Genomic DNA, 24704 nt, shown 5'->3' on the forward strand with positions numbered 1-24704 from the left:
GACACGAGGGGTAACGAGGTGAAGGACCGGTAGCGCGCGCAAGTGGCGCCGCAGGTCACGCTCGTGTCCGTTCGTTTGCGATCAGTCGCGAGGTATTTGCCGGCCCTGGCCGAGAGCCGAGAGGAGAATTCGCCAACGACATATTCGTACCCTGCGCGTCCCCCTCCCTCCCCCGGTCGTCGTTCGCGCGAAATACGTATGTAGCTCGCGGATCCGGATCCCGCGCATCATCTCCGCGTCTCGTTATTCGATCCCCCTTCGCGAAGGAACCACCGTATCCGCGTGCAGAGTGCGAGCCTCGAATCACGGAACGGCGCTCACTCGCTCCCTCATTCCTTCGGCGCCGCCGAGTCGAATGGGAGCGAGAGTGAGAGAGAGAGAGAGAGAGAGAGAAAGAACGAACGCGACGACCGACGATCGTTTCGCAGTGCGGCGGGTGCGGCGCGAGGAAGGGGAGGAGGGAGGGCGCCTCCCCGTGTTCCGTGCGTGTGGGTGTGCGTGTGCCCGTGGGATAGGTACGTCGTCGCCGAGTGACAGAAAGGCGGAACGATTCGAGAATAATCCCGAATAAAAGAGAAATCTCGTCCTCTGTTTATCCCCCTCGATATCGAGTAGCGTGCTGAAGTGCGCGAGTGTGTGTGTGTGTGTGCGCGAGCGAGCGAGCGAACGCGAGATAGCGAGGAGGAAAAAGAGGAAACGTGACGCACGGGCAAATGACAGCGAAGAGGTGAGGATCAATGTGCCGTGATGGCTGAGGAGGAGCTGCTGGTCACCCTGTGCCGCGGCGACTCCGGTGGCTCATTCGGCTTTTCGTTGCTCGGCGCCTCGGCGGGCCTGCCGGCCGCCCACGTCATCTACGACATCGTCGAGAATTCACCGGCGGCCAACAGCGGCAAGGTAAGATTAGACTGTGGAAAGGTCGATTTTCATACGCGATCGCCGTGAGAAATTGATCCGTACAGATAAACAATTCTCGCAAGATCGATTTCCGCGCGCGCGCATTTGTATGTATTTGTATGCGTGTGTATTTGTGTGTTTATGTGTGTGTGTTTGTGATCATCGCAAATAATAAACGAAATGAGCGACGTGATTTTGATAAAGTTACTGGTTACATACATTACATTTTCTTTAGCGAAAGGAGTTTATTCTTAACAATAAACAATTTAATAATAATAGACAATTTTTTGTAATGTCAATTTTATGCGTGTAATATAAGAAGAAATAATGCTTATAAATATAAAAGGACGATTGTCAAATTTTTACCTACGTTAGAGATCTTAAAAGAACATATCCAAGCATCGGAATGAAGAGCACTGATGATAATAAATAAAGAAGAATAAATAATATCAAGTTGTCATAAAGACATACGAGTTTTCTAAAGTGACATTTTAGCCTGAAAGAAAATGTCATTTTATATGACAATGTTATTTTTATGTGTTATTTAATATTGACTAGAAATGGTTGAGACGAGAGATTGAATTGCTGATTCTCGAGTGATTTCCTTTTTTTATCTTTTGTTTTGAGAAAAGAATATCCTTGGAATGCTTCGCAAGTATCGATTGTATGTATCTTACAAACACTTTATGCACCTATATGATGTAGACTATGTGGAGGAAGAGTGAATGTAAAGTGTGCACTTTAGCACTTCAAAAGGACAACGATGCTGTTCTTCGATTCGTTCTTCTTTAAAACACACGGATAAAAATCGATTAGTTCTAAGCATATCTTAAACAATAGCGATCTTTGAGTGTGTGACTCAGCATTATTTCACTATTTCTATAAACTCAATATTTTTTGCTTATTACATGTTTTCTTGTAGTTTTTTAGCTTTGAGTATTGTATATAAAATTAATAAATTAACAATATTTGTGAAATTAAATTTTTATGTAATTTATTGTCTGAAAGTTTATAACAAAAAAAATAGAAAATTCTCGATAATTTGTTTATAATTTTAAATATTATATTTATTTTTCTTTTTTTATAAAGTGTAATGTAAATTAATACTAAAAACTAAAATTTTTTTAAATGCATATTTTTAAAAATATATTTATTATTGTATTTAATATAAATAATTTCAAATAAAATTGGAAATTCTTAAATTAAAATTCTATTAAATTGATAACATTACTTAGCAATATTTAATAATTAAATAAATAATCTAAAAAAAAAATTTCTAAATAACGGAGAAGAGAGAGAGAGAAAGAGAGAATTCTTGAAAATGTATGACATATAAATATAAACTTTAAATTAATAAATAATAGAAGATAAATTCAAAGAAAATCGCACATTCTTTAAACGCCTGATTAAAATATTTTCTATTATTATAAATAAAAAATCTTAACAAACATTTTGGTACGATAGAATGCATTTAGTCTTTGGCTAAATTTAGTTTTGACGTTGGAAACGAAGAAAAAAAATCGGCAAAGACAAGATGAACGATGTATATACGTAAAAGCAAGAGCTGCACCAGCTGCATTCTTTCTGCATGGCGACACAGTTTCGCAAATAATTTTTAAATAATTGATCAGAAGTCTCATGAATAAATTTTCATAGAAAGCTACACGGAAGAATATATTGAGACATAACTGGGGTAACTAAAACAGTAAATTAAAATATATTTTTGCAGAAAAAGATGAAATTAAAATTAAATTCCTATAAAGTGTATGAAATAAATCTTTTGTTTAATACTATATATTTAAATTTTATGAATTTTTAACAAATGGCGCACCAATAGTACTACGAAAGATTGGCAATGAATTTTTTAGATATATTTCAGATATATTAAAATATATTTAGGCAAAAATAAAATTAGTAAAAGTTAATAAAACAGTAAATTATAAAATTTATTTTTGAAATAATAAATAATTATAACATTGGCCCCCTTAATGAAAATTAAATTTTTCTTTATCTTTATTTTTACTTTAAGCAATACTGCACCATAGAAGATTGATTTTGATTCGTTTTACGTTTTTCCATCAACTGGCTTTTTAATAAAGAAAGCTGTTTTTCACGATCATTAATCGCTCCGAGGAAGATGTTGAGCCTCTTGAAATCATTGGCTACAGTGTCCATCGTGCAAACGTTGAAATATGGACAGTTGGTCCAAACTGGTCCGTCATCCCAGAGCAGATCTAGCCCTCCGATTCTGGTCTCGTGACCGCTGAAGCGACCCTCCCCCCCCGAAAAGATTTATCGATTTATTTATGGGAAATATTTTTCTCTTTTTGTGTTAAGATTTTTATATGAAAATATTTTTAGTCAAAGAAGAAGAATGTGTTTTATACTAGACACATCACAGTTCTTTCCTCGTTAGGGAAAAAAAAATGATTTTAACTCATAATTGTACCTCAAAGTCGAGGATGTTGAGGACATCGTCGATGAGGTTGAACTTGAGACGATGATCCTCATCGTCTGTGCCTGTTAAGGCAGGGGATGCGTTGACTTCCAGCAACCAAGGTCGCAGATCATTGCTGAGCAACACATCGTAGCCGTAGAGCTCGAAACAGTTGCGATCCTGCATCATGGCTGGTTGCACTGCCAGTAGGCTTGCCATTATTACACCTACGTATGAATATAAGTAGAAACGTATACAGAGTGTCCGAAAATTCGCGGAACACTCTTTAAGGAAAGGTAGAGAGTGTTATTCTGAACAGAAAAGTTCCGTATCATTTTTTTCTATAGTGCTTAATAAAAGAGTTATTATTGAGTGAAGTCTGGCCTATCATCGCCGATCTTTAGCTGGACGCACGGTCGGTGAGCCGCGCGCCTGGTAGTGTGCGTGAGCGCTCAGATGTTTATGACAGTTCACCGACGTGCGCCCGGCTGAAGATCGGCGATGATAGGCCAGACTTCACTCAATAATAACTCTTATTAAGCGTTATAGAAAAAAATGGTACAGGACTTTTCTGTTCAAAATAACACTCTCTATCTTTCCTTAAAGGGTGTTGCGCGAATTGTCAGACACCCTGTATATAGGGTGAATAACATAAAACGATCGACAAGTATATTATTTATATAAATATTTGTAATATAATTGTAATTTTATAAATGTTTATGAAAATTAAGATTTTATAATTATTACAAATTTTCTTTATAACAAAATAATATAAGTACCGGCGATACGTTGCATCAGTTTTTCAACTACTTCCCTTCCGTGATCAACTATCAAATAATCCTTGAGCTTGCATAAAGCCCATTTGCAGCCATCCCATATATCATTCCATTTTCCATTTTGATTTTCTGTTAAAGGGATACTTTCAATATTACGGCGTGCCTTCAGTTGTATCGCCATATTCGTCAAGTGTACTCTGTTATCTTCAATATTCTTCAGATCGAATAATCGGGTACATAAACGAGCGAAACCTTCTCTAGCCAGCCACACCTTTAGAGGGTGAAATGAAGTAACCAGCACGTATATACGCAAGTCGAATTTTCTTCCTAAAATCAAGAATTTATCCTTTATTGTTGAATGAAAATGATAACAAGATAATATTTGAAAAATCTGATACGAATGAAATTAAATTGGAACAGTTTAATATTAATAATTAAATAATTTTTCGCAATCTTGATAACTTATTATGTAATTTTTAAATTAATTGGTAATATTTAATAGAGGCACAATTAACGATATTTAAATGATTTCTGTTATATAATCTTTATAATCTGTTTAATATTTAATGGCAATCTTGAGAATTAATTGCAATAGAGGTACAATTAATTCTCCAATATGTCTTATTATAATTGAGTTATAATTAATACATATATATTTTTTTCTAATTGAACACCGAATTAAAAAATTTAAATTTACACCTGCGACGAGATAAGGATTATCTATATATCTCTGAACGACATAAGTCTCAGTTGGAGTTCCTGGCTGTGGTGGCTTGGTCTCTCTAATCTTCCATTCTATCAGATCTTTCAATTTTCTAAACAAAAAGATGCCTTTGCCTTGTGATCTCGCTGCTGGTTTCACGATCCATATTGCCCCACGTTGTCTGCGATTATGACTTATTTTAATCTCACGAAAAATTTTACAATAATTTATTTATGTCTTGAATATTTTTTGAATACGAAATATGCGAAATGTGTAACCTAAATTTCCTATGGTTTTTACATATGAAAATATATATAAGTAAAACGGCATTTGATACTTATAGAAAATTATTATGAATTATGAAATGATTTACACAATCAATATATAAAAATATTATAATATTTTAAAAATAAATATTTACGAAAAGTTACAATTTTACAGGTAAATATTTAAATTTATAGCTAAAATTAAATTTTATAACTAAATAATTTTACAAAAGCTTATCCAATCTATCTATATACGTGTATCTATTATCGATATTCTTTAATTAAATATAAAAAGAGTTTTTAATATAATATTTATAATGTTTAGATAATTATAATAGATAGAAAGGAAAGTAAACTTAAGTTAATTTGTGAAAGATATCTAATTAAAATTAATGACGATAAAATCAATTACGATTTAGTTAATAATAAAATCATAAATAAGTGATTCTACTTGTGATATTCTTCGACGAACATTCGATAATCGCTGGGCAGCTCGAAAGTCACAGGCATGGCTTCGCAGATGCGGGCCTCAGCCATTTTTCCAGCCCTCGTAAGAGCCTTTTTGTAACGTTTGAGATTACGGCACAAGTAATTCTTACGCGTGAGCTCATAGTGATTGCGGAAATGCGGTACGCGCTGATGAGGACGCAGCTTTTTCCGATCGCCGTCCAATGCCTGTCGTAGCACATCGCCTGTATCGCACCACCACAGATGCCAGCTGAAGTCTTCGGAATCGACTATCTCGAAAAGTAAAGAGAAAAACAACGCTTTTGTTACTTTCTCTCGCTCTCTCTCTTTCTCTCTCTCTCTCTCTCTCTCTCTCTCTCTCTCTGTGCAATATACAGAGTGTCCCAGAATTAGACCGACAAACTTCAGGTGGTTATAAAGGACACCAAAGCAAGCCAATTTTGCCAATAAATTCGTGTCCGCAAATATATATATATAAAGACTAACGAGGAAGGGAACCTCGTGAACTTGAAAATTCTGATTTTGATGAAACTTTATATACATACAAGGGAGGGGGGCAGGGGAGGTAAATACATGAATTTATATCTCGAAAATTATTTGAAAAATCAAAAAATATTTTATACGAAAATTTCATAACATCTCTATTGAATTTACAAAAGAAATAAAAACACTTCTATTTAATTTATATTAATAAAATTTTGGAAAAATATTTTTTTTTTTTTTTCAAAGATTTTTGCCCTTGTTAGTCTTTGATTCTTTAATGCTAAAACGGGCCATTTGAAAATTTATCGACAAAACATTGACTTGTTTTAATAATCTTTTTAACCATCTGAAATTTGTTGCTCTAATTTTGGGACACCCTATATATATATATATATATATATATATATATATATATATATATATATATATACATACAAAAGGGAAAAAAATAGAAAAAATTATTAAAAATATGTGCAGAGGAAGAGGAGAAGGAAAAGATTTCAAACATATTAATTTATTTTGTATAAGAGACTATCTTTTCATTAATTTTATTATTAATTACACAATTGCAGTCTTTTATACCTATTGTGTAATTAACAATAAAATAAATAAACAGATAATCGTTTATATAAAATATAAACTAATATATTTTAAAACCTTTTCTCTCTTCTCTTGCTCCGCAAATATGTTTAATAAATTCTCGTCTTTCTGTTTTGTTTTTTTTTTTTTCCCTTTTATCAATGGATTTGTATGTAGATTCTATGATACATTGAAAACTTGATTAAATTACCTGGGTCCAACCTCTTGCCAACATCACCTCGAGCAGCGTCGAAGAGAAATCACAGCGGAATTTGACGTTTCTGTTTCCATCGTCCTGCTTCTTCTTTGAATCATAAAATCTTTTTTCTTTACGGGATAATTTGATCATCTCGATCTCCGAAGGAACGCGCAGATTTTCTGGTATATCCTGTACGTTATTCACTGACTTATCCGGAATAAATATATTTAGACATATTGGGAATGATTCGCATTTATTCATTGATACAGTGTGTCATGAAAAAGTCGATTTGACTTTAAGTTGTATATATGTATTGTATTGTAATTCAAATTTTCATTAATATTGGGATTAATTCAATTTTTTCAAGCAAGAAACTATTCTATATTAATTAAAATTTAATTTATCATTTAATTAATAATAAATCATGGATAAGTGATTATACTCTTCTCTAATTAATTATTAAATTAAATTTTTCTAAGGCATTCCATCAATTTATTTACACACATATACATGTACGTGTAGACTCAACTCATTGGAGATTGGCTTGAGGAAAGTCAATGTCATTGCAAGTCTGAAAATACAATTGGCCACTGGCCGAGGCCCTCTATCTTCCAACGGGCATTCAATTAGTCGCATTTTGCCGATCTCTTGTCGTCGATGCTTTTTCAGTGTAAATAAAGATTGAAGACTTTAAAATTATTTTGTAAGGTGTATCGAAGGTATTTCGAATGCCCAAACTCGCATTTTGTCTGTCGTGCTGCTTGCAACCTTTTCAATCCTTCTTAGGAAAATACTCTCGTGGGGATAGATACGATTACATCGAATATATACCATTGTATGAGGTGAATTTCGCAATTTTTCCTAAAAATCTCTTATATAAAAATAAAAGAAATTAACATACCAATTTATATATAAAATTTCCCTTTTTTGTTATTATTAATATATTTTTGTCATTATTAATATCCTGCTTCTTGTATTTAAAAAATTGACATATATCATAAACACATAGACACACACACATTTTAATTTTATTAATTTAATTTAAAAAATTAAATTATTTTAATTTTACAAAAGCTGCTATATTATTAAAATTAAACATATTTGATTTTACATAAGTAGTCATGCTTTTCATTGCATAATGTTTGTATATGCAACAACATGTAAAATAATTTTGTGTACAAAGATTGAACAAATTTTGAACGTTACATTAAAGGAACTGGTAGTAAGACAACTAGTGCAGATATTGAAATCCTTTCGCTGATTTTTTGAGGTGATTTCGTAATAGGACACGCTTTGCGTGCACTTTCACGCGGCAATGAGTTGCATGCATTTTTGATCGGACATTTGATGTTAATTTATTAACGAATGCGAAGAAATATTTATATTATTCAGCGATATTACCAGAGAGTTAACTGTTAGAATATATATTATCATCACTTAATTACATTAATAAACTCAATTATTTAATTTAGCTGATGTGTTGAGCAAATAAAATTAAATAAATGTATTCATTAATTATATACATTTATAACGTGTATCTTTTATAAGAATTCTTTCTGCTTGATTTTCAGGTCGAAGCAGGTGATGTCATACTCAGGGTGAACGAAGTTGATGTCAACCGATTCAGTACGAAAGAAGGTGAGAATACTATATCCATCAAATCTGTATATCATTAATCTCTAAACCCCATAGAAATTTATTCAATTTGAATTCAGTTATTTTATCATCAATCTTTCACTATATACAGGATACAGATTTGCTTGTTATTTGTATATTGTGTATGAATCGCATCAATTACTTTGTTTTGATTATATGTGTATATGATTATATAATGCATGGAACAGCAATTAATATAAAAATGACAGAACATGACAAATGATACACATGCACATACGTATATGTATACAATAATAAGTAATATGATTATAAAATATATATGGATATATATTATTATTCTACACTTGTACTGTATTTTTTCACTTTTAATTATAAGATTATAATTAAATAAAAATAATAATTAATAATTACTTTAATTATATATATTAATCTTATTTTTTTGTATGTATATAAAAAATTAACTTTTTTTGCAAATAATATTATTTATAAAGATTTAATAGCGGAATAACATAATATTATAGTTTTTCATAATATGATATATATATATATATATATATATATATATATATATACATATATTTTATATATATGTGTAGATTTCTATATAAATTTATTTTACTTTTTCTTTTTAGCACACTTTTTATCATATTTCCGTAGTTTTTGATGAATATGTGTCGAATTAATTTTTAAAATTTCAATTTTTATCTTTAAAAATAATCAGTTGGTTAAAAAGTAAATAAATAGAACAATATTAACTGATAACTAACATATAATTTGATAGAAAGCAATTACAAACAAATGTCGAGTGTAACTTTTAATTTAGATTACAAAGAGAAGCGAGAAGCAGATTAATACGTTGGTTTTTGTATTTATATATCTCTATCATAAATAGCTTTTATATTAAAATTTTATTAAAAGAATATACGATAATATCAATAATAAAATAAAATAAATAAATTTTAAAAGAATTATTTTACTATACTTTTAGGACACTCTTGATATTCTCTAGATGCGATCTTTTCATGTATGTTTCGAGGGCCAATCTTTTTTTGCGTTTATATTTTGTTATAAATTATGCATTACTCATTAAACACAATTTGACATAATTGAATACAAAACTACTACAATGAATTAATCAAGATTTCAATCTCGCTAATTGACATGACCATCGAAATTGAACTTGATAATACGTCAGAAAATAGAATTTGTAAGATAATTTGTTCAACATATATTATTTTATAATTGTAAAGTTTCATCGTTAAATTATTACTATAAAAATGATTAGTATAACAATAATTAGTATATTATATATTCAATATATTTATTATATTGTATTTAATATGTATATATAATATGTATTATTACTAAAAGCATATATGTAGGTTCAGATTTCAAAATTGTGATAGTGTTAATCTGTTTCAGTGTTGAAATGTTTGCGGCTCTCTTCGGATCCTGTTACTCTAAAACTACGGAGGGGTAAGTTAAAATTTCTTAATAACATTCGACTACGATTTAAGAGACTTAAATAACTAAACGTTAAGTTTTTATTATATGGCAGAGTAATTTTTGTTTATATATAATGTTTATATATAATTTAATTACGTGTTTGAATTATAAAAAATATATAATTATATTATAAAATATATAATTATATAAAATTATATAAGAATATGTAATTATATAAAAAATATAAAATTACATTAATATTATATTTAATTATAGATATTAATGTATGTGTTTGCGCATGTGAGTGCTATATGTATATTAAAATTGCATATGTCCCTTGTATTAAAATTTTAATTACATATATTATATTCCTGTGTGTGTATAATTTTATTATTTTATACATAAGAATTTTTCTATATAACATTTATATAATTCCTTATATAACTATTTTAATATCTTTTATAACACGTTTATCAATGAACATTTACCTTTAGAGAGTCAAGCCAAAAAGAATTCCGGCTTTTGATCGAAAAATGAGGAGGCCATTCTGTATACCTGATGTGATTGTAAATAATTGCAAATCTATATAAGTTTATAATTTTACAATTATATATCTTGTTTATTAGTTCTTATTTTTTTAGTCATCAAAGAATACTTAAATCATCGATATTTTATTTGTTAATAATTTTTTAATAAACAATCAGCGATAGTTAAAATTTTTTAAAGATTATTCAGGATTATGGCCTTACCGATATATGTCAACCGAAAGCCTTTTGGGCCTGATTGTGTAAAGATGAATATTTATCCATTCCTATATAACATTATATACATATAGTATTATATATTTTTCTCTTACGTAAAATTTTTCTCCTTAATATATGTTACATTTAAATAAACCTACGCTATTTATACGATAAAAACAAATACTATGCATCACGAGAGACTGGTGAACTCTCGAGAACGATCTAATGATAGATTACCATGAGCGTGTTCTTGAACCTGACACCGTAATAATAATAGAATTTATGTTATAACAACCATCGCGGTAACGTGGTAAACAGAGGAAGTTACGTACCCATCCTATGGTGGAAAGGAATGGGATGACCGATGACCAAAGGCGCGCAATTATCTGCACAAGCGACTTTCAATCGATGCGTGAGAGTGATAAATGAATTTCTGTTAGACGAGTACATCGATCCCTTGGGAAATATCTTCTGCAATCTTTTATAGACAGAATATTTTATTTTTATATTAATTTTATTCAATTAGCTGATAAATTTATTAAAATTTGTTAATCTAAATTTTATTGGTAATTATCTGTCACATATATAGATCTTATCATCAATTGTTTATAGAAGGAAATTTTTCACATTTTTTACAGTTCTCTATTTCCATAAAACTTTACTATTATATTATCATTATTTTTATTATATAAATTAGTTTGAATACATATGTATATTAATTATACAATAATAGCGGTAGGTTTCGATCATTTAGATTTGGTGAATTTGTGATAAAATCTGTAACATAAATGCCAAGGCATGTTTACAATTTTTGAATTACAAACGATTCAAACAACAGAGAAAATATTCTAAGGCAAACTAAGTTTTAATTGTCAAAAATAAAGAGATCAAAATATTTTAATTAATTTTTAATAGAATTTACATCTGTGGTCTGATTTTAAGAATAATTGGAAAACTAATTGATATTTTTGCTGAGATAATATTGACATGAAAAATCGTGTAAGCTAAAAAGGTTAGAGATTAGATGAAAAGTGTTCGTTTAGTATTTCTTATATAACATAAATATAATGTTATTATATAAGAAAATTTAAACGTACACTTTTCATCTAATTACATTTAACTTTCACGATTTTTTATGTCAATATTATCTCAGCAAAAATATCAATTAGTTTTCCAATTATATTCTTAAAATCAAACCACAGATTTAAATTCTATTAAAAATTAATTAAAATTTGATCTCTTTATTATAATAAATAAATAAATAAATAAATAAATATATATATATATATATATATATATATATATATATAAAGCTTTTTAGAGATGTTGTGTTGTGTTGTGTGTGTGTGTGTATGTGTGTGCATACAATGTATGTATATAAAAGAAAAATTACTATTATAATTATTATTATATAGATCCTGCGGTGAAGGCGCACGTCCGTCGCCTCCTTTCTCCCGGACAAGCCTCAAATGACGAAGACAGAGAATCCTCAAATGCCATCTTGACGAATAACCCCAGGAATGTCCCATCTTCCGGCAATGTAGAAAACAAGGAGTTCGGCAAGACGCCGGAAATGTCCGCGGACTCGTCAATACCAGTGGCAGCAACGAGAAGCAATGGCTCGTCCAGTGATGCCTCTCTCTCGTCGGAATTGGAGGCGCTCTTGCCGCCCGTGGACAACTTTAAGGAAGAGGAGCGAACCCAATGGGAACCTCTTTGCGCTGAGAAATTTCCTCGGCAAAAAAATACGCCCAGGTATAAATTGAATAAATAAATTTAATCGCTGTTTATTTTCAAAATTATTCCCCCAAAGACTCCTCTATATTACATCTCTCTTTGATATTTATTTAAGCTTAGTTACTATTATCTCGGCTTTTCTATTAATTTAAAATGATTATACACGCATTTTCTTTTATGCCTGATAAATGAAGTATATAATGAGAAAAAAAATTGATTAAAAATGAGAGAAATATATGGAATCAAGAATATATGACAACTTGATCATACTAATATATCGTACCAGTAATAAGGTGTATTATCTTTGTATCAGGTTCGAGGCATACATGATGACTGGCGACCTAATGTTGAACCTTTCGCGCACGCAGCAGAGCAGTAATCTTCTACCCAAGCAGCATCAACAGCGCAAGATCGACTCCCTTAGGTACAACCCCAGTCACCAATACACTACCACCACTGTCACTACCACCAGTATTCATCATAATCACAACCATCACCACCATCATCACCATCACAACTCTGTACCCAACAGTCCCAATGAGACTCAGCTGGCCTATCAGTACCACCATCATCATCGAGGAAGTACCTACAAAGCTTCCAGTTCAGCCAGCACATCACCCGTGAGTGTCGCAAGGCGCGATGGAATGCAAAGCACCTCGGGAGCCCTAGTTCAGGTCGATCCTAGCAAGAATACTCCTTCGAGCTTCGGTTTCGTTCGTACTTCACGATCGGAGGATCATCTACAGTTCCAGAAAGATCCCTCGATGAGCGCTGTGGATATCGATATCGACGACGATGTCACCTCGAGTTTGAATACGCTGTTAGACCCACGACCAGAAGGCCTGATGCCGAATGAACGTATCGTCTGGACCTACAATGCACCTGTCAGTTCGCCAGCCGCTTCCTGTTGTCAAAATGGCGGTTCTTCATCCTCGTCTTCCTCCTCCTCATCCTCTTCGAGTCCTCAGCGTTCTTTATCTCCCGCCTCTCCTACCTCCGTCTCATCCTCTGTCATGTCCTCCAACTCTGGCTCCCGCAGGTTTCCGTTGGTGCAAACAGTTCCTGGGATCTCCGGCGCTCCAGGAAGTCATCTTCCCGCTAATGGTGATCTCAGCCAGTCAGAGGCCATCAGCAACATGTCCAGCCCGGATTATAATGACGAAGAAACGATGGATATCCTCAGCGCGAGGGATATCATGATGGTTAGCGATCCCAGCGATAGCGATTCTACCATCTTGGCGAGTGAACCTCCTCAGAGGAGATTGAAGGCTAATCCTCAGGATGCTGGAGAGCATAGGATAGTGATCCAGGTAAAGGGGCCGGATAAGGAGAGCCCAAGAAATACGAGCCCTAGACAGGCGAGAAGAAGAGGGAATCCCGCCGTGGAATTAACGCCACCTATTACATCCCAAAATTTGCAAAGAAATCAATCTGGAGTTACGGGAGTTCCCAACAACACTGCAGGATCCATGGCACCCGAATGCGTAGGTTATCAGGTAATTTTGTGATATATTGAGAAATGTCTTATATATAATATTTTATTTGAATAAACTAAATTGAATTAAGATTTTGAAAATTTTTAATTATAAATTAATTAAATCACATTTATGTATATATTTAATTATTTATGTGCGTGTATTGTGTAGAACTTATCTTTAAAGTTTATATTTTCAAATTTTTCACTGTATATATTATACAATTTTATTGGAATTAGTTGAATTAAGAATTAACTTTGTGGAAATTTTAGAAAAACTTTACTAGAAATTAAAGTGAGAAAAATGTACTATTATTAGAAAAACACAAATTTTATAATATATATATATGACAATAATAAAATATTTATTAATGTCACGATTAAGGCCTGGTTGCAATGTTATTTTGGCTTTAAGCGAGAACTTAAAACTTTTGGCTTTTGGCAATAATCAATGTTATTTGGCTTTCGATTTCAGGCTTTAGATTATATTTAATCAACGATTAAATTATAGCCTAAAGCCAAAAACCAAACATTGGTGCAACAGGGCCTAATACATTTACTAATATGTATGTGTGTGTGTTTATAAATGTTATTAATTTATTATCGAAAATTTAGGAATTGAAGGAATGCGAAGATGAAAAAGAGGCTCTAATCAGTGGAACGTGTGAAGAGCAGAAGGGACATGGAGGTGCGTCGCCGCCACAATCAGCAGACGAAGAAAGCGACATTGAAAGTCTGCATAGTTTTCACTACAGCCCGAAAGCAGTTGATTTACCTTCTGCTGTCCGACTAGCCAAACGTCTCTATTCTCTGGACGGTTTCAAAAAATCCGACGTTTCCAGGCATCTAAGCAAAAAGTAAGTTTTCTAGGTTTTCTTATAGAATTCTAGCACATATAAAATGTGAAATTTCGAGGCTTTTAATTTTATGAATACGTGATATCCTGTATTTACAGCAACGATTTTAGCAGAGCTGTGGCAGAGGAATATCTGCGTTATTTCAATTTTGAACGGGATACGCTGGATGTGGCTCTTAGAAAGTTTCTCGCTCAATTCTCTCTAACAGGAGAAACCCAAGAAAGGGAGAGAGTTTTGGTACATTTTTCCAAAAGATATCTGGATTGCAATCCCGGTAGTTTTAATTCCCAAGGTAAATACTCTTTAGACTATATATTATTAGATAATATTTATCTCCTGTAAATTAGAGAAATAGGCTATTATTAAACATTAAATATTTATAAATATTAAATAATATACTCTCTCTTAATCTATAGATTAAAATTATTAAATAATATTATCTCCCTTTTTTCTCTCTTCTCTTTCTCTCTCTCTCTCTCTCTCTCTCTCTCTCTCTCATCCTTTAGATTAAAATGAATATTAAATAATATTTATTTAGATGCGGTTCATACATTGACTTGCGCGATAATGTTGCTCAACACGGATTTGCATGGTCAAAATATCGGTCGAAAGATGTCTTGCTCGGAATTTATCGAGAATCTGTCGGAACTTAATGACGGTGATAACTTTCCGCGCGAGGTACTTAAGCAGCTCTACAACGCTGTCAAGTCCTTTCCGCTCGAGTGGGCCTTGTAAGTAATCAAAATACTCATATATATATATGTATATGTATGTATCAAGTATTATATATTAATTTTGTCTTGTTTAGAACAACAATAAATTAAACAATTAAATTTTTTGGCACAATTAGGTTTTTAATAATTTCTTGTGGAATTTTTCAATTATAATGTTTATATCTTTTAAAAAAAACGAGAATTAATAAATTTTTGCATTCTAACATTTTTTAAATAAACATTGTTTTAGGGATGAAGAGGGAGATGAAACGACAAACCAGATAATTCAGCAGAGCGATGGTACAACGGCAATCGCCGGTACCGGAAATCCGTTTCTCGATGTGCCAAATGTAACGGGCGCCACAGAATTCAAAAAAGGCTACGTTATGCGAAAATGCTGTTACGATTCCAATGGCAAGAAAAGTACGTATTTCTTACAATATCTTTTATATAACAAAATGTTACACATGCGTACATACTTATGTATAAGTGTAGTTGCGTTCGATCTCTCCGATCTATCTTAAGATCTGCTTTCCACTTACATTAATTAATTGCATTTGCATACGCAAATAAATAATAATCTCGTACATTATTTTTATATAAAAAATGTTACAGCTCCATTTGGCAAACGAGGCTGGAAGATGTACTATTGTACATTGCGCGAGCTCGTGCTATACTTACATAAAGATGAGCATGGTTTTCGTAACGATAGCTTACACAACGCTATACGTATTCATCATGCGTTGGCTACCAAAGCGACAGATTATACGAAAAAGCAGCATGTCTTTCGATTGCAAACGGCCGACCAGGCAGAATATCTTTTTCAGACGAGGTTAGTATATTTTATTGATTTTAGGAAATAATTTCTACGTGTTAATGCAAAATGTTATAGGACTTAAAGAATTAAACTAAATTTTAAATTGAATTGAATTGTGCGATCAGATGAGTGATTGTTGTTTAATAATGATTTGTAATTGATTATATAATAATTTATATATTTGTAAATGTGTGTAACTATAATTCTCATTATAATTCAATTTTTGTTGTAATTTAATTTAATTTCACTTTGAAAAATGAATACACATATATTATTGATGTATGTACACAGTGATTCGAAGGAGCTGCAATCGTGGATAGACACGATTAATTTCGTTTGCGCCAGCTTTTCATGTCAGCCATTAGCGGGTGCCGTCGGTTCTCAGCGCAAGTTCCAGCGTCCATTGTTGCCGTGTAGCCACACTAAATTAAATTCTGTGAGTATACACCACGATTATTCAATATTTTGAGTTTTCTTTAAGCAGTACCTAATAAGAGAGTGATAAAATTTTATGACTAGATCAATCTTTATGCATTATTTTGTTAATTAATTAAATCATAAATAGTGATTGGTTCTAACATAGATTTTATATATGTATACACACATATATACATACATATTAATTATATGTTAAGATCATTCAACTCTCGGAAAACTTGAATGATTTACATATGATATTTCTTTTTTGTTTTAGGCTGTATATTTATTCCTTAAAATATTAATATATAATTAAGATAATCAATTTATATATAAAAAGTTTATATGTCTTTTTTTTAATATATAGGTTTTAATTCTATGCAATGTTTAAATTTTAGGAAAAGAATATTAAAAATAGAGAGTTATAATCCTCTCTCATTCTTTTCCTTCTTCTATGGCATAAAAATATTTGACATGTTACTTTTACATTTTATTCAACTTATTAAAGAGAACTTGTTAACGTCTACTTGTTGAAGTGAAGATAAAGAGAGTTAAATTAATTTATTGATAGAGAGAGCAATTGCGGGACCATGAGGATAGGGTTAGCAGATTGGAGGCAGAATTGGATGAACACAGACGGCATCCTCCAGAAAGAGGCGCGAAAGCTCTCACTGTACAGAATTATAAAGAGAAGGATGCATATTTGCATTATGAGGTAATTTTTAAATAATCAAAACGTCAAAATTACCAAAAAGCTCCTGTAATTTCAGGAGCTAAAATTATCATGCGCTTGTCCACGCACGTACGCGCGCGCGCGCACACACACACACACACAAAATTAAATAACTTACATGAGAAATCTTTAAAAATTTATAAATAAAATAACAACTTATTACATATAGATGGCGAAAGCTTTCTGTCTCCACACAAATTTAACACACAAAAAGAAATTTCTTTCTTTTTTTTTCATCAAAGATTAAAAATTTTCAATGTTATTCCATTTATAATTTTATTTCCAATCTTTATTACTCCAATAATTTATTACTTTTCTCTTCTCTCTCATTTCTTCACATGCATCATTGTCTAATAATATTATAAAATGGAAATTCAAATCTGTTTAAGGACTCAATTAAAATCTTTTCTGTTCAGAGACTATTAAAATTCTTAAGGTCTTTTTTTGTTTAATTAAAGAAAGAAATTAACTCTCTATTTTATCTGAAATCACTATCCTTCACTTCATCATACTCTACAGAGCAACCCATACGGTGCTCGTTCCAGCTGAAGCGGTACAAGACATATGCTTACTTACTTCGTTCCCGACTGGCGTTCAGTGAAGTGGAGCCGTCATCGCTGGTGGAGAGCAGTATTGGCGAGGTGGATGAAGGCGCTCTTCTTGGATCCTCTGGAGCTATAATAAATGCGGAAGGGGCTCTAGTGCCGCCACCGGTTCCGGAACGGTCGACAGCAGCTAATAGGTATAGTTATCGGACCGCCATTTACAGCGGTGGCGGTGGCAGCGGTAATCGCAATCTGTTGAACGGTGGTCATCAAGACTATAATGCAACCAGTGGTAACATTGGTTGACGCGATGCTTTCGGTTTGTGCGGGTTAATCTGACCCCGGTGTTGGTGCTGGTGTTGGTGATGCTAATGTTGATGACTAACGATAAACAAGAGTGACGCAAACTAACGATATACGGCGTATTGCGCATTTATTCTAATGGTATATTAAGTGATATACCATATTCAGTGGTGCAACTATTAAATCATATTGAACTGATAAAATAATACTAAACTGATCTTTCAATAAGAGAGTTATAATGACAAAACATGAGGTATTAATTAAGATAATTTATTAATACGAATTTATTTAATTATATTTTTGATTGCTAATATTTTTATTCTCGTTTTAATATTGCAGGATAATTTTCAATTTTTCCGGAATTTTAAAATTTTAAACAGGATTTTATATATTTTTATTCTAAGATAATATGAAAATAGCTCTTTTCTATTTTATTTGAAAAATTAAGCAAAGCAGAGAGAATTAAAATATTAGAATTTTTTTTTAATAAAACATTTAAATTTTTCAATTGAAATTGAATTCTTAAAAAATATTTTCTATTGTAGAAATTTCTTTGTTAACAAAAGAAATTTATAAACATTTGTGTATTTAAATTTATAAGAGAATTAATTCATATAAAAAATGTTCATATTTTAAGTTTATATATTTAATTCTTTGAGAAGATATTTTTTAATTCTTTGTTTATTATTGTTAATATGTCATTATATAAATTTTCTTTTTCATTCTCATTTTATAGGAATTACATCATTGATTCTATTATATTGTTTTTGTATTTTCTAATTCCAGTAATTTGAAATTGTGTGGTAATAGAGAGCGAAATAGGAATTCCAAAATTTTTGTTTTGGAATGTGCAGAATTAATGGTTCAATTTTATATTTTTATTGATGAAAATTTTTCCTTTGTTGACGTACCTTGTTGGCCTACGTTTATCTTCTTATCATACTTTAATATGCTTTATTTCTTGTGTGATAGATTTATTTTATGTCTGAAGTTCTGTGTTGAAAAACATAAATGATAGTGTATGATTAATTATACGCACACATATATGCATGATTATTTTTATTTTTTTAAGATATCTTAAGTTAAAATCATTAATTGACGATTAAATTTAATTAATTAATTGTTTGAAAATTAAATATTGAAATATTTAAGAAAAAATGCTTTTGCTATGCTTATGCTATTGCATAAATATATCTTATAATCAAAAATTTTTATTTTTTTATTTTTTTATTTTTCTTCTTTTTTTCTTTCTTTTTTTTAGGAAGTAGATTTCATTTGATTCCCAGAATCAAATGAATCATCATATTTCATCATTGAAAATGGTACATAAAAAGAATATCTAATTAGATGATAAACATATGTCGCTGTTTCATCATATTGTTAGTTTGCGCAACAATATTAATTATGCAAACTAAGAAAAATATATTATAAAAGTTGAGAGAGCGCGCGCGCGCCTGTTAAGACTGGATAGAGAAAAAAGATTTCGCGTTCAACTTACTGTCATATAGAGTTGAAGAAAATGTATCAGCCATTTTGTGATTAGAAAAACAAATTTTACAAATTTTTTACAAATTTGTTATTTTATTAACAATTTAACGTAAATATTAAATTAAAATTTTTAGGTTTATACATTTTTCTCATGTGATTTTATATTTGACTAATAATTTGTTGTAAGTGTTTAATGATATTTTATTAAAATATATATATATATATATATATATATATATATATATATATATATATATATATGCATGTATGTATGTATAAACATCATAAACAATTATTTTTTTTCCTTTAAAGAGGAATATATCAATGTTAAGGAATAATTTATTTTATAAAATATAAGTATGATTAAAAGCAAAATTAGCCATATTTTTTTAAATTGATTATGTTTAAATCAATTATTTTTAATACAATCATATTCACACACACACACACACACATATTAATTATATAAAATGTATATTTTGTATTTCAATATAACTAAAATTCCTTTGTCTTCCTAATTTTTACACAATAATAATATTGTTATATATATTATATATATTATATATATTATGTATTCTCTTTTATTCTTAATGATGAATCTTTGTAAATTATTTATATATTATGTTAAATATTATTTTCTTTTGCTTTAATTACTAAATATTTAATCATTATATATATATATATATATATATATATATATATATATATATATATATACACATGATATTAAATATATAATTCTTTTATTTACTATACAATTAAATTGTTTTTTCTAAATTTTACATAATATGTAATACAATTACTTTTGATATGTGATTGACATTTACAGCATTCTTTGTATATACATTAATCCCGTTCTAAATCCGCAATAAAAATATCTATTTTTGGAATAGATTTCTTTTTTAATTAAAGATTGAGTGTGAATAATTATAATTCTGCCGATAAAAAATTAATAAGCAGGATTTTATTATAAGCCAAATAATACTTGGCTTATAAGCCAAATAAACAATTAAGAAAGTTGATAAACATTCTATAACTATAATAATTTTTGAATTTCTAGAAATTATAGTGATTTATATACTATATAGTATGATATACAAAATTATATAGATTGATAAAAACTTATAAATAATAGGAATTATTACATAAATAAATCATCCTGTTATAATTAAACATACGAATGTGTTTCATCGGACATATGCGCAAATATATAGGCGAGTTGTATATAGATTTTCTTTTAAACAACAAAAAAATATATAAAATAACAAATTTGTTTATTCATAATATTACTTTTAATAAAAAATAATATTATTTTATTTTCTTTTTGTTTATGTTAAATAAAATTTTTTTGTAAGTCGAAAAATTATTTACATCTAATAATCTTCTTTTTCTTGTTTCAATTTCTCTTTCCTTATATTTTTTCTTTCTATTTTTTTCTTCTTTTCTAATTTTTTAAAGATGGAAATTATTCAGTAGTAGTTTATAGCAAACTCTTTGTGTACATAAAAAATGTAATATATGTGGATACTTACCCCGTATAAATACTTATTATATATAAAATATATAATATAATAATAAAAATCAACGATCTTCAAATCTCACATATAAAATCGCTTTTTTATGAGGATACCCCAATTATCTTTTACACATATGTATACAGCATTTTATAATTATTTTCAAATAAAAATAATTATTTTTATTTGAAAATAATTATAAAATTATGTATATGAATATGTGTGTATATATACATATGTAGAATATATGTATATATACATATATAGAATATAATAGATAATAGATATAATAGATAATACATATAATAGATAAAAATATTTTATAATTTGTACACAATTTGCTTTTGTTAGTTTTGCATGCTTTGGTATTACATTCATAAATGGATATACATATCAACATATGTTGATAATATATTAATTAATTAATTAGCACACAATTAATCATTATTAATTATCGTAAGATTAACTCAGAATTTTATTGTAATTAGTTTGTTTTTTTGGTTTTTACTTATTTCATAACCATCTTTATTTATTTATTTTTTTTTACTTGATATGTAATATGATTTTATAAATTAATTATAAATGCATGTTTGCATGTATTGATAATCGCTTGATATATATTTTGATATATCATTGTTGACAATTTAAAATTAAATCGTATTAATAAAAATAATCAGTAAATTGTACGTATAATTTTATTTTTTATTAACAATTATATTGTAGTTTTGGATTTTTTAAATCGATTAAATAGTATATTAAAATTGAATTTATTTTTCTTAATCCACTATATGTCATATAAATTTTTATAAAAGATGAATAATCTTTTGTACGTAAAAAAAATCATCTTTATTTGTTGCATGTAATAGAGTCGACCTATCAACACCGTAGACAAGATGAGCAAGATTGTTATATCCAGCTTTCAGGATGTTACTCAGGAAAGTTTACTTTTTGCGCGAAATTATAAATATGAAATGAGAAATAGACAATTCGTTATTATCCGAATTTTTCAATATTTAATAAAAAAATTATATTTATGGAAGAATGGAGATTGTGTGTATGTATTGGCTGCGTTAATAACAAGTTTATAATTTGCAAATATAATACTTACATGAAATATAATTATATATATATATATGTGTGTGTACGTTTGTATGTATGATTAATTAGTAATTTATATTAATTATTTTAAATAATTCGGAGTTAGGAGTTTCAATTTTAATATAACATTTCTTGTTCTGTGTTTATTATATAATTATGATTAAATAATTAATAATATTATTCCTCTTTTTAATTAATTTCATAAACAAATGTTTGAAAAATTTAAATAATTGAAAAAATCGTACTATTCGAAAACGGTAAAGCTATATCGCAAACCAAAAATTTTTTTTCTGAAAAGATATACGTATATATGTCAGCACTTCAAAATTAAATTTAAATAAATAAATTGATTTATAAGTTTTTTATAATGTTAATCTGTGCAAAAAATTTTTACACATAATTAATGTGTATAAAGAAAATGTAACCAACAACAAATATTAATCTCAGCAATCTTCATTCTTTCTCTCTCTTTTTATCTACATAAAATGTTTCAAAATCGAATAGGAAAAATAATAAGGTAAATACTTGTAGGAATTATTCCGAAGTGAGAAAAATAAATAGACGAAGCATCTTGTCTCGCAAATTTAGATGAAATCCTGGTTTCCTAGCAAAAATAGTAGATACTTGATGCAGTAAATAAGACTAAAATTTTTCTGTATTTACACGAAGTATTTGCATTATTTAAGACTGATTATATAACAAAATATATACTAGGTATGTCGAATAATAAACGGTAACTGAGGAAGAAAATTATCAGTGTACAAAAATTGGTTTTAATATAACGATGATAAGAATTATTAATTCTTTAGTATGTTAAACATAATAAAAATTATTAAATTATTAAAAATTACTCATTTCTCCTTATAAATTTTATAATTGTATATGATAAACTTGTTGAAATGCAAAAAAAGCCAAAGAATGCATTTATATATACATACTGTTAAACATGCCATTTCTTTTATAATTTTGCGTATATGTTTTTACGACTTTTATATTGGCATAAGTTACTTTGTCTTATCGAAACTCGTAGATATATTTCTATGTTTATGTCGAAATATAAAATAGCATGAATAGTTTCATTTGTAGAATAAGCAAAATAATGGATGAAAAGTGACAATAAATTCTATGTTTGTATGTGTGTATATAAATGTATATACATACATGCGGGCAGACATCGTTGAATCATTCGAAAACACTGGATGTTCTTTTTAGGGTAAATTTTTTACTAATTTAAAGAATCAATTTTTGTCTAATAATTGATGTCTTGGCATTTTCCCTGAAGAAGAATGGACTTCAAGTTAGTCAAAGAATCAGTTAAAGAATAAAAGGATCTTGTGGTTTTGGAACAACTTATATATTGCATGCACACAAACGCATACATACATATACACGTAAGTATATGTACATGTATATGTATACAGGGTGTCCTGCAATATAGTTAACGCTCGTGAGTAGTAGTAGACAGTAACTGAACAGAAAATCTTTAACATTTTGATTCGAGCTTTTTCATTGTTATACGATATTAAAGTTAGCTAATCAGCGCCTGTCTACAACGGAAAACAAAGGAGGGACATCGGGGGTCGGAGTAAGGAGATGGCTTTCTGCTGTATAGACAGGAGCTGATTAGTTAACTTTAACATCGTATAACAACAAAAAGAAAGCTCAGATCAAAAAATGATAAAGAACTTTTCTATTCAGTTTACTGTGCTCTACCCGCTCACGAGCGTTGGCACAATCTTTGCAGGACACCCTGTATACATATGCGTGTGTCTATTGTGTATGGTTGCATTATTAATATTAATATATAGAGAAAATTCATTGATTATAATTTTGAAAAAAATGACGTTTTATATTTATGTGTACTCTTATTATATATTATTATGTATCTTTATCAAAATGAGAATTTTTAGATATAAAAATAAATTTTATATATATATATATATATATATATATATATATTTTTTTTTCTGTCTATTTAAATATTAAATATTTTATAACTATACAATATAATAAAATTGGAAATCAGGATTTATAAAAACAGAAAAATCAAGATTATTACTGAAAAATAATTCAATAATTAAGTTCGTATAATAATTATACAGGGTGTCCGGAGTCGATCGCATCACCCGTCTTGTGCAGGTAAAACTGTGAAGAAAAATTCTTTACTATTTTGCAATTTTCGCAATAATTATCAAGAAATTAATTGAAAAAGAACGGCCAATGTGCGCGAGTATTAGCGAGAAAGGACAGTCAATTCAAAAGTTGCTGTCCTTCAACGTGCAACGAAGTTTTGGCAGGAATTCTCTATAAATGACGATTACATAACGTGAATTATCACGTCCTAGCAATCACACATCAATGGGTTATCCCTAATATTCGCGTGCATTGGCCGAT

The 24704-nt window shown here is 29.6% G+C and overlaps 2 protein-coding genes across 7 annotated transcripts; one reads left to right on the forward strand and one right to left on the reverse strand.

Annotated features, from left to right (window-relative positions):
- The first annotated feature begins 82 nt into the window (after positions 1-82).
- Positions 83-23503, forward strand: LOC126850669 (PH and SEC7 domain-containing protein). 6 transcript variants are annotated; one of them, XM_050593899.1, is made up of 14 exons: positions 84-897; positions 8380-8446; positions 9848-9901; positions 12030-12369; positions 12665-12775; positions 12884-13847; positions 14441-14682; positions 14781-14974; positions 15221-15413; positions 15646-15818; positions 16011-16227; positions 16504-16648; positions 17201-17344; positions 17908-20216. In XM_050593899.1, the coding sequence occupies exons 1-14, from the start codon at positions 748-750 to the stop codon at positions 18211-18213; spliced, it is 3300 nt and encodes a 1099-aa protein (XP_050449856.1). In that variant the 5' UTR covers positions 84-747; the 3' UTR covers positions 18214-20216. The 6 variants fall into 6 exon arrangements, with proteins under 6 accessions (XP_050449852.1, XP_050449856.1, XP_050449855.1 ...); XM_050593898.1 differs by adding an exon at positions 22079-23503 and having other exon boundaries at positions 85-897; positions 12665-13847; positions 17908-18104; XM_050593895.1 differs by having other exon boundaries at positions 83-897; positions 12665-13835.
- On the reverse strand, positions 2853-3642 carry LOC126850705 (probable tubulin polyglutamylase TTLL9). Its single transcript, XM_050593962.1, has 2 exons — positions 3347-3642; positions 2853-3171 (listed from the first exon to the last, which is right to left on the reverse strand). Exons 1-2 carry the CDS (start codon positions 3551-3553, stop codon positions 2917-2919), a joined length of 462 nt encoding a protein of 153 aa, XP_050449919.1. The 5' UTR covers positions 3554-3642; the 3' UTR covers positions 2853-2916.
- Positions 23504-24704: the final 1201 nt, after the last annotated feature.

Source organism: Cataglyphis hispanica, chromosome 6, assembly GCF_021464435.1.
Source record: "Cataglyphis hispanica isolate Lineage 1 chromosome 6, ULB_Chis1_1.0, whole genome shotgun sequence".
NCBI classification, from domain to species: domain Eukaryota; kingdom Metazoa; phylum Arthropoda; class Insecta; order Hymenoptera; family Formicidae; genus Cataglyphis; species Cataglyphis hispanica.

Excerpts from the sequence above, each read along its gene's own strand:
- LOC126850669 (XM_050593894.1), top strand. The coding sequence starts at position 748 with ATGGCTGAGGAGGAGCTGCTGGTCACCCTGTGCCGCGGCGACTCCGGT. Across the intron at positions 15,414-15,645 it reads TTTCCGCTCGAGTGGGCCTT|GGATGAAGAGGGAGATGAAA; the intron begins GTAAGTAATCAA and ends ACATTGTTTTAG. Across the intron at positions 17,345-17,907 it reads ATGCATATTTGCATTATGAG|CTGAAGCGGTACAAGACATA; the intron begins GTAATTTTTAAA and ends TGCTCGTTCCAG.
- LOC126850705 (XM_050593962.1), bottom strand. The coding sequence starts at position 3,553 with ATGGCAAGCCTACTGGCAGTGCAACCAGCCATGATGCAGGATCGCAAC. Across the intron at positions 3,172-3,346 it reads TCAACATCCTCGACTTTGAG|GGTCGCTTCAGCGGTCACGA; the intron begins GTACAATTATGA and ends TCGGGGGGGGAG.